Source organism: Leuciscus leuciscus (genome assembly GCF_965113295.1).
Source record: "Leuciscus leuciscus genome assembly, chromosome: 8".
NCBI lineage: Eukaryota > Metazoa > Chordata > Actinopteri > Cypriniformes > Leuciscidae > Leuciscus > Leuciscus leuciscus.
The window spans coordinates 34,795,481-34,809,749 of NC_138732.1; the positions used below are offsets into that span (position 1 = coordinate 34,795,481).

Below are 14,269 nucleotides of genomic sequence, written 5' to 3' on the forward strand. Positions count from 1 at the left end.
TTCAAAAAGCCTGAAATAGTCTTAGTTTCTTCAAGAAGCCCAGTCTTGTGAGCAGAGTTTCTTCAGAAAGTCAAAAAAAAAAAAAAAAAAAAAAAAGTCTAAGAATTTGTTCAAAAAGCCTGAAATAGTCTTAGTTTCTTCAAGAAGCCCAGTCTTGGGAGCAGAGTTTCTTCAGAAAGTCAAAAAAAAAAGAAAAAAAAAGAACGCCCGATCTCGTCTGATCTCGGAAGCTAAGCAGTGTCGGGACTGGTTGGATGGGAGACCGCCTGGGAATACCAGGTGCTGGAAGCATTTTTGGTAAAAAAAACAAAAAACAAAACAAAACAAAAAGTCTAAGAATTTGTTCAAAAAGCCTGAAATAGTCTTAGATTCTTCAAGAAGCCCAGTCTTGGGAGCAGAGTTTCTTCAGAAAGTCAAAAAAAAAAAAAGAACGCCCGATCTCGTCTGATCTCGGAAGCTAAGCAGTGTCGGGCCTGGTTGGATGGGAGACCGCCTGGGAATACCAGGTGCTGGAAGCATTTTTGGTAAAAAAAAAAAAAAAAAAAAAAAAAAAGTCTAAGAATTTGTTCAAAAAGCCTGAAATAGTCTTAGTTTCTTCAAGAAGCCCAGTCTTGGGAGCAGAGTTTCTTCAGAAAGTCAAAAAAAAAAAAAAAAAAAAAAAAAAAGAACGCCCAATCTCGTCTGATCTCGGAAGCTAAGCAGTGTCGGGCCTGGTTGGATGGGAGACCGCCTGGGAATACCAGGTGCTGGAAGCATTTTTGGTAAAAAAAAAAAAAAGAGTCTAAGAATGTGTTCAAAAAGCCTGAAATAGTCTTAGTTTCTTCAAGAAGCCCAGTCTTGGGAGTTTCTTCAGCAAGTAAAAAAAAAGAAAAAAAAAAAAGAACGCCCGATCTCGTCTGATCTCGGAAGCTAAGCAGTGTCGGGACTGGTTGGATGGGAGACCGCCTGGGAATACCAGGTGCTGGAAGCATTTTTGGTAAAAAAAAAATAAATAAAAAAAAAATAAGTCTAAGAATTTGTTCAAAAAGCCTGAAATAGTCTTAGATTCTTCAAGAAGCCCAGTCTTGGGAGCAGAGTTTCTTCAGAAAGTCAAAAAAAAAAAAAGAACGCCCGATCTCGTCTGATCTCGGAAGCTAAGCAGTGTCGGGCCTGGTTGGATGGGAGACCGCCTGGGAATACCAGGTGCTGGAAGCATTTTTGGTAAAAAAAAAAAAAAAAAAAAAAAAAAAGTCTAAGAATTTGTTCAAAAAGCCTGAAATAGTCTTAGTTTCTTCAAGAAGCCCAGTCTTGGGAGCAGAGTTTCTTCAGAAAGTCAAAAAAAAAAAAAAAGAAAAAAAAAAAGAACGCCCAATCTCGTCTGATCTCGGAAGCTAAGCAGTGTCGGGCCTGGTTGGATGGGAGACCGCCTGGGAATACCAGGTGCTGGAAGCATTTTTGGTAAAAAAAAAAAAAAAAAAAAAGAGTCTAAGAATGTGTTCAAAAAGCCTGAAATAGTCTTAGTTTCTTCAAAAAGCCCAGTCTTGGGAGCAGAGTTTCTTCAGAAAGTCAAAAAAAAATAAAAAAAATAAATAAAGGCTAAGAATTTGTTCAAAAAGCCTGAAATAGTCTTAGTTTCTTCAAGAAGCCCAGTCTTGGGAGTTTCTTCAGAAAGTCAAAAAAAAGAAAAAAAAAAAGAACGCCCGATCTCGTCTGATCTCGGAAGCTAAGCAGTGTCGGGCCTGGTTGGATGGGAGACCGCCTGGGAATACCAGGTTCTGGAAGCATTTTTGGTAAAAAAACAAAAAACAAAACAAAACAAAAAGTCTAAGAATTTTTTCAAAAAGCCTGAAATAGTCTTAGTTTCTTCAAGAAGCCCAGTCTTGGGAGCAGAGTTTCTTCAGAAAGTCAAAAAAAATAAAAATAAATAAATAAAGGCTAAGAATTTGTTCAAAAAGCCTGAAATAGTCTTAGTTTCTTCAAGAAGCCCAGTCTTGGGAGTTTCTTCAGAAAGTCAAAAAAAAGAAAAAAAAAAAGAACGCCTGATCTCGTCTGATCTCGGAAGCTAAGCAGTGTCGGGCCTGGTTGGATGGGAGACCGCCTGGGAATACCAGGTGCTGGAAGCATTTTTGGTAAAAAAAAATAAAAAAAGTCTAAGAATTTGTTCAAAAAGCCTGAAATAGTCTTAGTTTCTTCAAGAAGCCCAGTCTTGGGAGCAGAGTTTCTTCAGAAAGTCAAAAAAAAAAAAAATTTAAAAAAAAAAATAACGCCCGATCTCGTAAGCTAAGCAGTGTCGGGCCTGGTTGGATGGGAGACCGCCTGGGAATACCAGGTGCTGGAAGCATTTTTGGTAAAAAAAAAAAAAGAAAAAAAAAAGAACGCCCGATCTCGTCTGATCTCGGAAGCTAAGCAGTGTCGGGCCTGGTTGGATGGGAGACCGCCTGGGAATACCAGGTTCTGGAAGCATTTTTGGTAAAAAAACAAAAAACAAAACAAAACAAAAAGTCTAAGAATTTTTTCAAAAAGCCTGAAATAGTCTTAGTTTCTTCAAGAAGCCCAGTCTTGGGAGCAGAGTTTCTTCAGAAAGTCAAAAAAAATAAAAATAAATAAATAAAGGCTAAGAATTTGTTCAAAAAGCCTGAAATAGTCTTAGTTTCTTCAAGAAGCCCAGTCTTGGGAGTTTCTTCAGAAAGTCAAAAAAAAGAAAAAAAAAAAGAACGCCTGATCTCGTCTGATCTCGGAAGCTAAGCAGTGTCGGGCCTGGTTGGATGGGAGACCGCCTGGGAATACCAGGTGCTGGAAGCATTTTTGGTAAAAAAAAATAAAAAAAGTCTAAGAATTTGTTCAAAAAGCCTGAAATAGTCTTAGTTTCTTCAAGAAGCCCAGTCTTGGGAGCAGAGTTTCTTCAGAAAGTCAAAAAAAAAAATAATAATAAAAAAAAAATAACGCCCGATCTCGTAAGCTAAGCAGTGTCGGGCCTGGTTGGATGGGAGACCGCCTGGGAATACCAGGTGCTCGAAGCATTTAAAAAAAAAAAAAAAAAAAAAAAAAAGAGTCTAAGAATGTGTTCAAAAAGCCTGAAATAGTCTTAGTTTCTTCAAAAAGCCCAGTCTTGGGAGCAGAGTTTCTTTAGAAAGTCAAAAAAAAAAAAAGAAAAAAAAAAAAGTCTAAGAATTTGTTCAAAAAGCCTGAAATAGTCTTAGTTTCTTCAAGAAGCCCAGTCTTGGGAGCAGAGTTTCTTCAGAAAGTCAAAAAAATAAAAATAAAAATAAAAAAAGAACGCCCGATCTTGTCTGATCTCGGAAGCTAAGCAGTGTCGGGACTGGTTGGATGGAAGACCGCCTGGGAATACCAGGTGCTGGAAGCATTTTTGGTAAAAAAAAGAGTCTAAGAATGTGTTCAAAAAGCCTGAAATAGTCTTAGTTTCTTCAAAAAGCCCAGTCTTGGGAGCAGTTTCTTCAGAAAGTCAAAAAAAAAAAAAAAAAAAAAAAAAAAGTCTAAGAATTTGTTCAAAAAGCCTGAAATAGTCTTAGTTTCTTCAAGAAGCCCAGTCTTGGGAGTTTCTTCAGAAAGTCAAAAAAAAGAAAAAAAAAAAGAACGCCCGATCTCGTCTGATCTCGGAAGCTAAGCAGTGTCGGGCCTGGTTGGATGGGAGACCGCCTGGGAATACCAGGTTCTGGAAGCATTTTTGGTAAAAAAACAAAAAACAAAACAAAACAAAAAGTCTAAGAATTTGTTCAAAAAGCCTGAAATAGTCTTAGTTTCTTCAAGAAGCCCAGTCTTGGGAGCAGAGTTTCTTCAGAAAGTCAAAAAAAAAAAAGTCTAAGAATTTGTTCAAAAAGCCTGAAATAGTCTTAGTTTCTTCAAGAAGCCCAGTCTTGGGAGCAGAGTTTCTTCAGAAAGTCCAAAAAAAAAAGAAAAAAAAAAAAAGAACGTCCGATCTCGTCTGATCTCGGAAGCTAAGCAGTGTCGGGACTGGTTGGATGGGAGACCGCCTGGGAATACCAGGTGCTGGAAGCATTTTTGGTAAAAAAAAAAAAAAAAAAAAAAAGTCTAAGAATTTGTTCAAAAAGCCTGAAATAGTCTTAGTTTCTTCAAGAAGCCCAGTCTTGGGAGCAGAGTTTCTTCAGAAAGTCAAAAAAAAAAAAAAAAGAACGCCCGATCTCGTCTGATCTCGGAAGCTAAGCAGTGTCGGGCCTGGTTGGATGGGAGACCGCCTGGGAATACCAGGTGCTGGAAGCATTTTTGGTAAAAAAAAAAAAAAAAAGTCTAAGAATTTGTTCAAAAAGCCTGAAATAGTCTTAGTTTCTTCAAGAAGCCCAGTCTTGTGAGCAGAGTTTCTTCAGAAAGTCCAAAAAAAAAAAAAAAAAAAAAAAAGTATAAGAATTTGTTCAAAAAGCCTGAAATAGTCTTAGTTTCTTCAAGAAGCCCAGTCTTGGGAGCAGAGTTTCTTCAGAAAGTCCAAAAAAAAAATAAATAATCAAAAAAAAATAACGCCCGATCTCGTCTGATCTCGGAAGCTAAGCAGTGTCGGGACTGGTTGGATGGGAGACCGCTTGGGAATACCAGGTGCTGGAAGCATTTTTGGTAAAAAAAATAAAAATAAAAAAAAAAAGTCTAAGAATTTGTTCAAAAAGCCTGAAATAGTCTTAGTTTCTTCAAGAAGCCCAGTCTTGGGAGCAGAGTTTCTTCAGAAAGTCAAAAAAAAAAAAAAAGAACGCCCGATCTCGTCTGATCTCGGAAGCTAAGCAGTGTCGGGCCTGGTTGGATGGGAGACCGCCTGGGAATACCAGGTGCTGGAAGCATTTTTGGTAAAAAAAAAAAAAAAAAAAAAAAAAAGTCTAAGAATTTGTTCAAAAAGCCTGAAATAGTCTTAGTTTCTTCAAAAAGCCCAGTCTTGGGAGCAGAGTTTCTTCAGAAAGTCAAAAAAAATAAAAAAAAATAAAAATAAAGGCTAAGAATTTGTTCAAAAAGCCTGAAATAGTCTTAGTTTCTTCAAGAAGCCCAGTCTTGGGAGTTTCTTCAGCAAGTCAAAAAAAAAAAAAAAAAAAAAAAGAACGCCCGATCTCGTCTGATCTCGGAAGCTAAGCAGTGTCGGGACTGGTTGGATGGGAGACCGCCTGGGAATACCAGGTGCTGGAAGCATTTTTGGTAAAAAAAATAAAAATAAAAAATAAAAGTCTAAGAATGTGTTCAAAAAGCCTGAAATAGTCTTAGTTTCTTCAAAAAGCCCAGTCTTGGGAGCAGTTTCTTCAGAAAGTCCAAAAAAAAAAAAAAAAAAAAAAGAGTCTAAGAATGTGTTCAAAAAGCCTTAAATAGTCTTAGTTTCTTCAAAAAGCCCAGTCTTGGGAGCAGAGTTTCTTCAGAAAGTCAAAAAAAAAAAGAAAAAAAAAAAGTCTAAGAATTTGTTCAAAAAGCCTGAAATAGTCTTAGTTTCTTCAAGAAGCACAGTCTTGGGAGTTTCTTCAGAAAGTCAAAAAAAAGAAAAAAAAAAAGAACGCCCGATCTCGTCTGATCTCGGAAGCTAAGCAGTGTCGGGCCTGGTTGGATGGGAGACCGCCTGGGAATACCAGGTTCTGGAAGCATTTTTGGTAAAAAAACAAAAAACAAAACAAAACAAAAAGTCTAAGAATTTGTTCAAAAAGCCTGAAATAGTCTTAGTTTCTTCAAGAAGCCCAGTCTTGGGAGCAGAGTTTCTTCAGAAAGTCAAAAAAAAAAAAAAAAAAAAAAAAAAAATAACGCCCGATCTCGTAAGCTAAGCAGTGTCGGGCCTGGTTGGATGGGAGACCGCCTGGGAATACCAGGTGCTGGAAGCATTTTTGGTAAAAAAAATAAAAATAAAAAATAAAAGTCTAAGAATTTGTTCAAAAAGCCTGAAATAGTCTTAGGCCGTTTCTCAATACGCGTTCTTGTCTGTACTTGTGTTCTTGTGAACTTGTGAAACGTCATCAGTTGGTGCCCAAGTACCGTCCCAATACACAAGTTTGCATTTTGGCAAGAACGGTTAAAATTCCCGGAAGTGTTCTTGACACGCCCATTTTACCGAGGATGCATAGGTTGGTAACTTGTGAACTTGACGGCAGAAATATCCCAGCATTCATTTCGGCATTCCAGGAAGGTCAATACAGTAAGTCGTTTTTCTACAATTTCTTACGCTATTTCATCACTATATTCACTTCTGAGAACATTTGATGCGAGAAATCAACTGTGTAGATTTCAAATTCTGGCATTTTTACGAAAATTTATGGCGAATCGAAAATGTGCTCAAACGTTTTTGGAAGTGAGAATCTCCATAACCGCCTGCTAGCTATAGCTAGCGAGCCAACCGGCCAGTCTGCTCACAGACTCGTTTTACCCCACAGTCAAGAGACCATTGCAGCAGCAGACGACATGGCAGAAGAAAGCCAGACACACAACTGTAAGAAAGTTTTACTTTCCGTACCGCTATTATTATGTAATTGCCTTCTGAATAATGTGATAACATTTTAATTGAAACAAAGGGACATCTGAGGAAACCGCAGCAGTAATTGCGTGGCGAGCGGCCAACGAGGCTCTCTTCACTGGTCGGAGGAATTCCTCCAAAAATGGATGGGAGTGAGTAACGTTATGCATAATTTGTGTTTGTACTACAGACTGTTATATAAAAAGGTTTGTACGCTAGGGGTAGTTGGTCGATTGGTGTGTTTGGTTGTGTCTGCCAGCCTGTCAGAAGAGTTTTATGCACCAAAATGAAAGAAAACAAATAAATACTATAAAGCTAAGAAAGCAAATTTAAAACAAAAAATAAAGAAGTTGTGTAAGTTACATTTTAGTCTGTTGAATATATGTGATTTAAAGTGGGTTGTAGTGTGATATGAAACACTGCAAAATACTAGTGACAAGCACAATAAATAGTATAGGTGAAATTTATGATTTGGTTATGATATGAATGCAGAAAGTTATATGGAGGCAGTATTGCACTTAAGTGTATGATAGTACATGCATGCAGGGAATAAGAGGAGTGACAGTAATACAAATAATAATTATTGTTAGTAGTAATATTAGTAATTGTGTTTACGTTGTCCTCTCTTCTTTTTGCTTTTTTCAGAGTATTTGTGAACAAGTCTGACCTGGCTATCACAGCCAAACAAGCTATGAAAAAATGGAATAACCTCAAGGAAAAATACAAGGTAACCTACCATTTAATCTCTTTTTCAGTAATGTAGTGGGACTAATTTAAGCTAGATTTACCAAGTTAATATGCAATTATTTTTACAAGTGGAGTACAAGTATTATAGGGCAAGGACATGCATTATCAAACACTTTTAGGAAATTGTAAACTAAACAACATATCCCAAACTTAATTTTTTTCTGTGTGGAAAATTAATATTATATGTTTGGCATCAGTATTTTAACTTCCATCATTATTGCATGATATCTTAAACTAACTTGACATGAAGGGAATTTATACAGGATAGCATTGCAACAAACATTTGTGGAGCCATTCAAACTGTGGAAACTTTTTGGGACTACAAATATGTTCAATAACAGTTTTCACCGTTTTATTTATACATAATTTTTTAGGAACTCAGGGATCCTCCAACAGGGAAAGGGGTGGAGGCAGGTGGAGTGACTGCTGCTACCTGGCAGTGGTACAGTCAGATGGATGCTGCACTCCAGGGGCAGCACTCAATAAGTCCGCCCCTGGTAGTGTCAGCAAATCTGACTGCCACTACAGGTGGCGTTGTCACCTCTCCGTCCTCTGCCCCTCCCAAAGAACGGGCCAACCCGCCACCAAGGAAGAGGGCCAGGGTCAGTGAGGCAATCCTGGATTTCATGAAGGAGCAGGCAGAGAGGGAAGAGGAGAGAGAGCAGGAGGCAGTGGCGAGGGTAGAGGCGAGGGAAAGAGCAGCGTCTGACAGGGCAGAGAGATACTTGACTCTCTTTGAGAGACTTGTAAATAAATTGTAAATAGCCTGTATTATTTGTAATGTTCTTGGTTTACGATTATTGTAATGAATTTTCTTCTATAAATATTTTTTAAATTGAGTTTCAGTCTGGATGGTAGATTAATAAACATTTGCAGTACATCAAGAAGTAATATGCAGGAAAGACAAATGGCAGTCAGAATCATGGCTTCTTTTTGACATTATTTGTAGACAGCCATCAAATTTGGCATGTTTCTTTTCAACTAAAATAGTTGGTGATTAATAGGTATTTTTTTCTGTTGTCATTGCCATTATGCTAGGTGTGCTTAAAAAAACAGTCAATGACCATATACACAGTATTTTTTATTATTCATCAACTAAACAATTTTACAGTCTAACTAATATAATGATACAAATAAATATATTACATTTTCAAGGTAACATTTTCATTTTCATTTATTCACTATTTATTTGACAGGGACAGTGCACACTTAAAATAATTAGAGAGTTATAATAAGAATAGAATAAGAGTTTTCTAGCAGCTAATTCGCATCTATTGTCCCTGGGCATTCACTCAGGTTTATCGCCTCAATCATAATCATGCTCCCGCAGACATGCAGGCAGCTCTCCAGGGGCAGACACCTGTGCAGCAAGTCTGGCACGGAGATTATTTCCTGAGGACTCCCTATCCCCATCAGGAACGTTCCCCTGATCTTCATCCTCATCGTGAAGTTCCTCCTCCTCCTCCAGGATATCATCTGTCGAGAGACAGAGGTTGTGGAGGATGCAGCATGCTGCAATAACTTTAGGGGCAAATAGAGGCCGAATCTCCAAAGCCCTCAGGAAGATGGCTCGCCAGCGGGTTTTTAGCATTCCAAAGGTACGCTCAATGATGTTCCTGGCCTTGGCATGGTGCTTGTTGAAGCGTGCTTCAACTTGGCCTGATGATTAAAATACAGGTAATGTAAAAATATATGTAGTGTTTCAAATGCAAAGTAACAAATCCAATAAAAATGTTCTCTGTGTATTCTTACCCGCTATAGGCTGGCGGTATGGAGTCATGAGGGTGAGAGGATGCTGCAGACATGGGTACCCCCCATCTCCAAGAAGAAAGGAGCCGGCTGGTGGATATAGGGACTCCTTGTACATTGGAGATCTCCGGAGGACAAGGGCATCATGGACTGACCCGGTGTTGCCAATGTAAATATCCAGAAATTTCCCTTTGCCATCACACACACCCTGGAGAACCACTGAAGGGAAGAGCTTGCGGTTGAAGTAACACTTCTTTTGTGGTTCAGCAGGTGGAAGTATTCTGACGTGGCACCCATCTATTGCTCCAGCCGTACAGCGGAATGCCTCATGGCCAGCCAAGCGAGCAAAGCCTGCCCCGACCTCCTCCATCTCTTCTGGCTTGGGGAAATGAATCACCTTGTGAACAATGGCCATCATGTCATCCACTATGCTGTGGACTATTCTGCCAACTGTGGCTCTCGGTATGGCGAAGATGTCTGCTGTCACTCTGTATGAGGTGCCACATGCAAGCCAGTAGAGACAGACAGCCACCTCGATTTCGTGGCTCCATCCATGTGGCTTTTGCCGAGGCAACATCTGGACCAGCAGGTTGATGGTTTCTCTGGAGAGCCTAAAGGCTGGTTTCAGGTCAGCTTCAGAGAAAAAAACTCTGAGGATTGGCACGTAGTTATTTATTTGTACATACCTCTGAGAAGGCGTTTGATCCTGTGTTTAAAAAAGAAATACACACACACATATATTATATATATATATATATATATATATATACACAGTATACACTGTATATAATTACTTATCATCAATTAACATTCTAAAAGTATTTTTTTATTACTATCATTTTGGTATAATTTTGGTATTGGAGAAGGAGTGGGAAGCAAGGAAAGGCCAACACAATGGTAAGTAAAAAAAAAGGCTGTTCCATTCCTTCTAGTCTGGTTATATGTATTTCTTAAAATTATGTAGGCTACAGATGTACTAATAAACTTTACTTGATTTCTTTTACAAGGCTTTCCTGAGTTGTTTTATCTGCAAATGTAAATGTGAGTGTGAACCTTTGTTTGATACAGGTCTAAGGTAGTGCAGAGCATACTGTAATTTAAGCTACTCAAACAAGCTATTCTATTTACCTAATCCCAATGTATTGGATAAGGAATCTATAAACTAGTAATTTTTCCTATTCATCCAGGGTTCTCCCCTAGGATTTTGTGAGGAGGTGATGGTACTGGGGGGCACAATCAACATGATCAAATGTAGCTTGATTGATGTAATCAATTGTAATATTGAGTGATGAAAAAATTGCTTTATATTAACTAGGGGTACAGTATCCCTGTTGAGAACCCTGTTTTAACATTTCAATCTACTTGATCACATTGTTTGCCACTATTATTTAAGTTCAGTGCTGATTTAAGTCAACTTTATAAGATAATGTACGTACATAATCAGAGACAAACGCTAAAATAGCATATTGTCGTTCCATCTTCCTCCTCCTCATCCTGGTTCTCCTCATTTGTAGACGCCTTCTCAGCTCAGCAACTTCCTCTTCTGCTTCTTGGTAAAGTATACCCATGGTGACTGCTAACATTACCCGGTCCATCTTTGACCTAACAGTTATTTAACCTTAAGTATTTGATCTTCTCCAAACAATAGACTACTTGAATGACAAACAATAGCCTGCGCTTTACCGGCGTTTTTTTCCCGCCTTTGGCTAGTGATGTAACAGTTACACAAACAAACAACAGAAGCAGAATGAAAGGAGACAGGCGTTGCTTTATTGTTATGAATATACATTACATTGTAGTGTACAGTTGTAGAGTTAGTTATCCCTTGAGCTGAGGGTAGGCTTGGGTGATAAAGCCTGGCTGTTATCGTCAATAATTATCGTTATGTTTGGGTACTGCAGACGGCGTCTGTGCGGGGGTATTATTGCACAATACCAGCAAGAACCTGCAAGAACACATCGTCTCAAACTGTCAGCAGCGTTCTGTGTGCTCGTCACCTTGTGAGTTCATTCTTCCAAGAACAACTAGCAAGAGCGTTCTCCCCAAGAACACGAGTACATTCTTTGCATTCTTGGTATTGAGAAACAGCCTTAGTTTCTTCAAGAAGCCCAGTCTTGGGAGCAGAGTTTCTTCAGAAAGTCCAAAAAAAAAAAAAAAAAAAAAAAGAACGTCCGATCTCGTCTGATCTCGGAAGCTAAGCAGTGTCGGGACTGGTTGGATGGGAGACCGCCTGGGAATACCAGGTGCTGGAAGCATTTTTGGTAAAAAAAAAAAAAAAAAAAAGTCTAAGAATTTGTTCAAAAAGCCTGAAATAGTCTTAGTTTCTTCAAGAAGCCCAGTCTTGGGAGCAGAGTTTCTTCAGAAAGTCAAAAAAAAAAAAAAAAAAAAAAGTCTAAGAATTTGTTCAAAAAGCCTGAAATAGTCTTAGTTTCTTCAAGAAGCCCAGTCTTGGGAGCAGAGTTTCTTCAGAAAGTCAAAAAAAATAATAATAAAAAAAAAATAATAACGCCCGATCTCATAAGCTAAGCAGTGTCGGGCCTGGTTGGATGGGAGACCGCCTGGGAATACCAGGTGCTCGAAGCATTTAAAAAAAAAAAAAAAAAAAAAAAAAAAGAGTCTAAGAATGTGTTCAAAAAGCCTGAAATAGTCTTAGTTTCTTCAAAAAGCCCAGTCTTGGGAGCAGAGTTTCTTCAGAAAGTCAAAAAAATAAAAATAAAAATAAAAATAAAAAAAGAACGCCCGATCTTGTCTGATCTCGGAAGCTAAGCAGGGTCGGGACTGGTTGGATGGAAGACCGCCTGGGAATACCAGGTGCTGGAAGCATTTTTGGTAAAAAAAAGAGTCTAAGAATGTGTTCAAAAAGCCTGAAATAGTCTTAGTTTCTTCAAAAAGCCCAGTCTTGGGAGCAGTTTCTTCAGAAAGTCAAAAAAAATAAAAAAAAATAAAAAAAAGTCTAAGAATTTGTTCAAAAAGCCTGAAATAGTCTTAGTTTCTTCAAGAAGCCCAGTCTTGGGAGTTTCTTCAGAAAGTCAAAAAAAAGAAAAAAAAAAAGAACGCCCGATCTCGTCTGATCTCGGAAGCTAAGCAGTGTCGGGCCTGGTTGGATGGGAGACCGCCTGGGAATACCAGGTGCTGGAAGCATTTTTGGTAAAAAAAAATAAAAAAATAAAAAAAGTCTAAGAATTTGTTCAAAAAGCCTGAAATAGTCTTAGTTTCTTCAAGAAGCCCAGTCTTGGGAGCAGAGTTTCTTCAGAAAGTCAAAAAAAAATAAAAAAAAATAAAAATAAAGGCTAAGAATTTGTTCAAAAAGCCTGAAATAGTCTTAGTTTCTTCAAGAAGCCCAGTCTTGGGAGTTTCTTCAGCAAGTCAAAAAAAAAAAAAAAAAAAAAAGAACGCCCGATCTCGTCTGATCTCGGAAGCTAAGCAGTGTCGGGCCTGGTTGGATGGGAGACCGCCTGGGAATACCAGGTGCTGGAAGCATTTAAAAAAAAAAAATTAAAAAAAAAAAGACTCTAAGAATGTGTTCAAAAAGCCTGAAATAGTCTTAGTTTCTTCAAAAAGCCCAGTCTTGGGAGCAGAGTTTCTTCAGAAAGTCAAAAAAAAAAGAAAAAAAAAAAAAGTCTAAGAATTTGTTCAAAAAGCCTGAAATAGTCTTAGTTTCTTCAAGAAGCCCAGTCTTGGGAGCAGAGTTTCTTCAGAAAGTCAAAAATAAAAAATAAAAAAAATAAATAAAAAAAGAACGCCCGATCTCGTCTGATCTCGGAAGCTAAGCAGTGTCGGGCCTGGTTGGATGGGAGACCGCCTGGGAATACCAGGTGCTGGAAGCATTTAAAAAAAAAAAATTAAAAAAAAAAAGACTCTAAGAATGTGTTCAAAAAGCCTGAAATAGTCTTAGTTTCTTCAAAAAGCCCAGTCTTGGGAGCAGAGTTTCTTCAGAAAGTCAAAAAAAAAAGAAAAAAAAAAAAAGTCTAAGAATTTGTTCAAAAAGCCTGAAATAGTCTTAGTTTCTTCAAGAAGCCCAGTCTTGGGAGCAGAGTTTCTTCAGAAAGTCAAAAAAATAAAAATAAAAATAAAAATAAAAAAAGAACGCCCGATCTCGTCTGATCTCGGAAGCTAAGCAGTGTCGGGACTGGTTGGATGGAAGACCGCCTGGGAATACCAGGTGCTGGAAGCATTTTTGGTAAAAAAAAAAAAAAAAAAAAAAAAAGTCTAAGAATGTGTTCAAAAAGCCTGAAATAGTCTTAGTTTCTTCAAAAAGCCCAGTCTTGGGAGCAGAGTTTCTTCAAAAAGTAAAAAAAAAAAAAAAAAAAAAAAAGTCTAAGAATTTGTTCAAAAAGCCTGAAATAGTCTTAGTTTCTTCAAGAAGCCCAGTCTTGGGAGCAGAGTTTCTTCAGAAAGTCAAAAAAAAAAAAAAAGAACGCCCGATCTCGTCTGATCTCGGAAGCTAAGCAGTGTCGGGCCTGGTTGGATGGGAGACCGCCTGGGAATACCAGGTGCTGGAAGCATTTTTGGTAAAAAAAAAAAAAAAAAAAAAAAAAAAGTCTAAGAATTTGTTCAAAAAGCCTGAAATAGTCTTAGTTTCTTCAAAAAGCCCAGTCTTGGGAGCAGAGTTTCTTCAGAAAGTCAAAAAAAATAAAAATAAATAAAAATAAAGGCTAAGAATTTGTTCAAAAAGCCTGAAATAGTCTTAGTTTCTTCAAGAAGCCCAGTCTTGGGAGTTTCTTCAGCAAGTCAAAAAAAAAAAAAAAAAAAAAAAGAACGCCCGATCTCGTCTGATCTCGGAAGCTAAGCAGTGTCGGGACTGGTTGGATGGGAGACCGCCTGGGAATACCAGGTGCTGGAAGCATTTTTGGTAAAAAAATAAATAAAAATAAAAAAGTCTAAGAATTTGTTCAAAAAGCCTGAAATAGTCTTAGTTTCTTCAAGAAGCCCAGTCTTGGGAGCAGAGTTTCTTCAGAAAGTCAAAAAAAATAAAAAAATAAAATAACGCCCGATCTCGTCTGATCTCGGAAGCTAAGCAGTGTCGGGCCTGGTTGGATGGGAGACCGCCTGGGAATACCAGGTGCTGGAAGCATTTTTGGTAAAAAAAAAAAAAAAAAAAAAAAAAGTCTAAGAATGTGTTCAAAAAGCCTGAAATAGTCTTAGTTTCTTCAAAAAGCCCAGTCTTGGGAGCAGAGTTTCTTCAGAAAGCCAAAAAAAAGTCTAAGAATTTGTTCAAAAAGCCTGAAATAGTCTTAGTTTCTTCAAAAAGCCCAGTCTTGGGAGCAGAGTTTCTTCAAAAAGTAAAAAAAAAAAAAAAAAAAAAAAATTCTAAGAATTTGTTCAAAAAGCCTGAAATAGTCTTAGTTTCATCAA

General features: G+C 37.9%; 1 protein-coding gene across 5 annotated transcripts; it reads left to right on the forward strand.

Moving 5' to 3' along the window:
- Nucleotides 1-5,900: 5,900 nt before the first annotated feature.
- LOC309504360 (uncharacterized protein) lies at nt 5,901-9,920 on the forward strand. Of its 5 annotated transcripts, none has more exons than XM_082177426.1 (7): nt 5,901-6,103; nt 6,339-6,394; nt 6,477-6,570; nt 7,064-7,145; nt 7,540-8,842; nt 8,927-9,083; nt 9,182-9,920. In XM_082177426.1, the coding sequence occupies exons 2-5, from the start codon at nt 6,367-6,369 to the stop codon at nt 7,924-7,926; spliced, it is 591 nt and encodes a 196-aa protein (XP_082033552.1). In that variant the 5' UTR covers nt 5,901-6,103; nt 6,339-6,366; the 3' UTR covers nt 7,927-8,842; nt 8,927-9,083; nt 9,182-9,920. The 5 variants fall into 5 exon arrangements, with proteins under 5 accessions (XP_082033552.1, XP_082033553.1, XP_082033555.1 ...); XM_082177427.1 differs by having other exon boundaries at nt 7,540-8,763; XM_082177429.1 differs by having other exon boundaries at nt 8,462-8,763.
- Nucleotides 9,921-14,269: the final 4,349 nt, after the last annotated feature.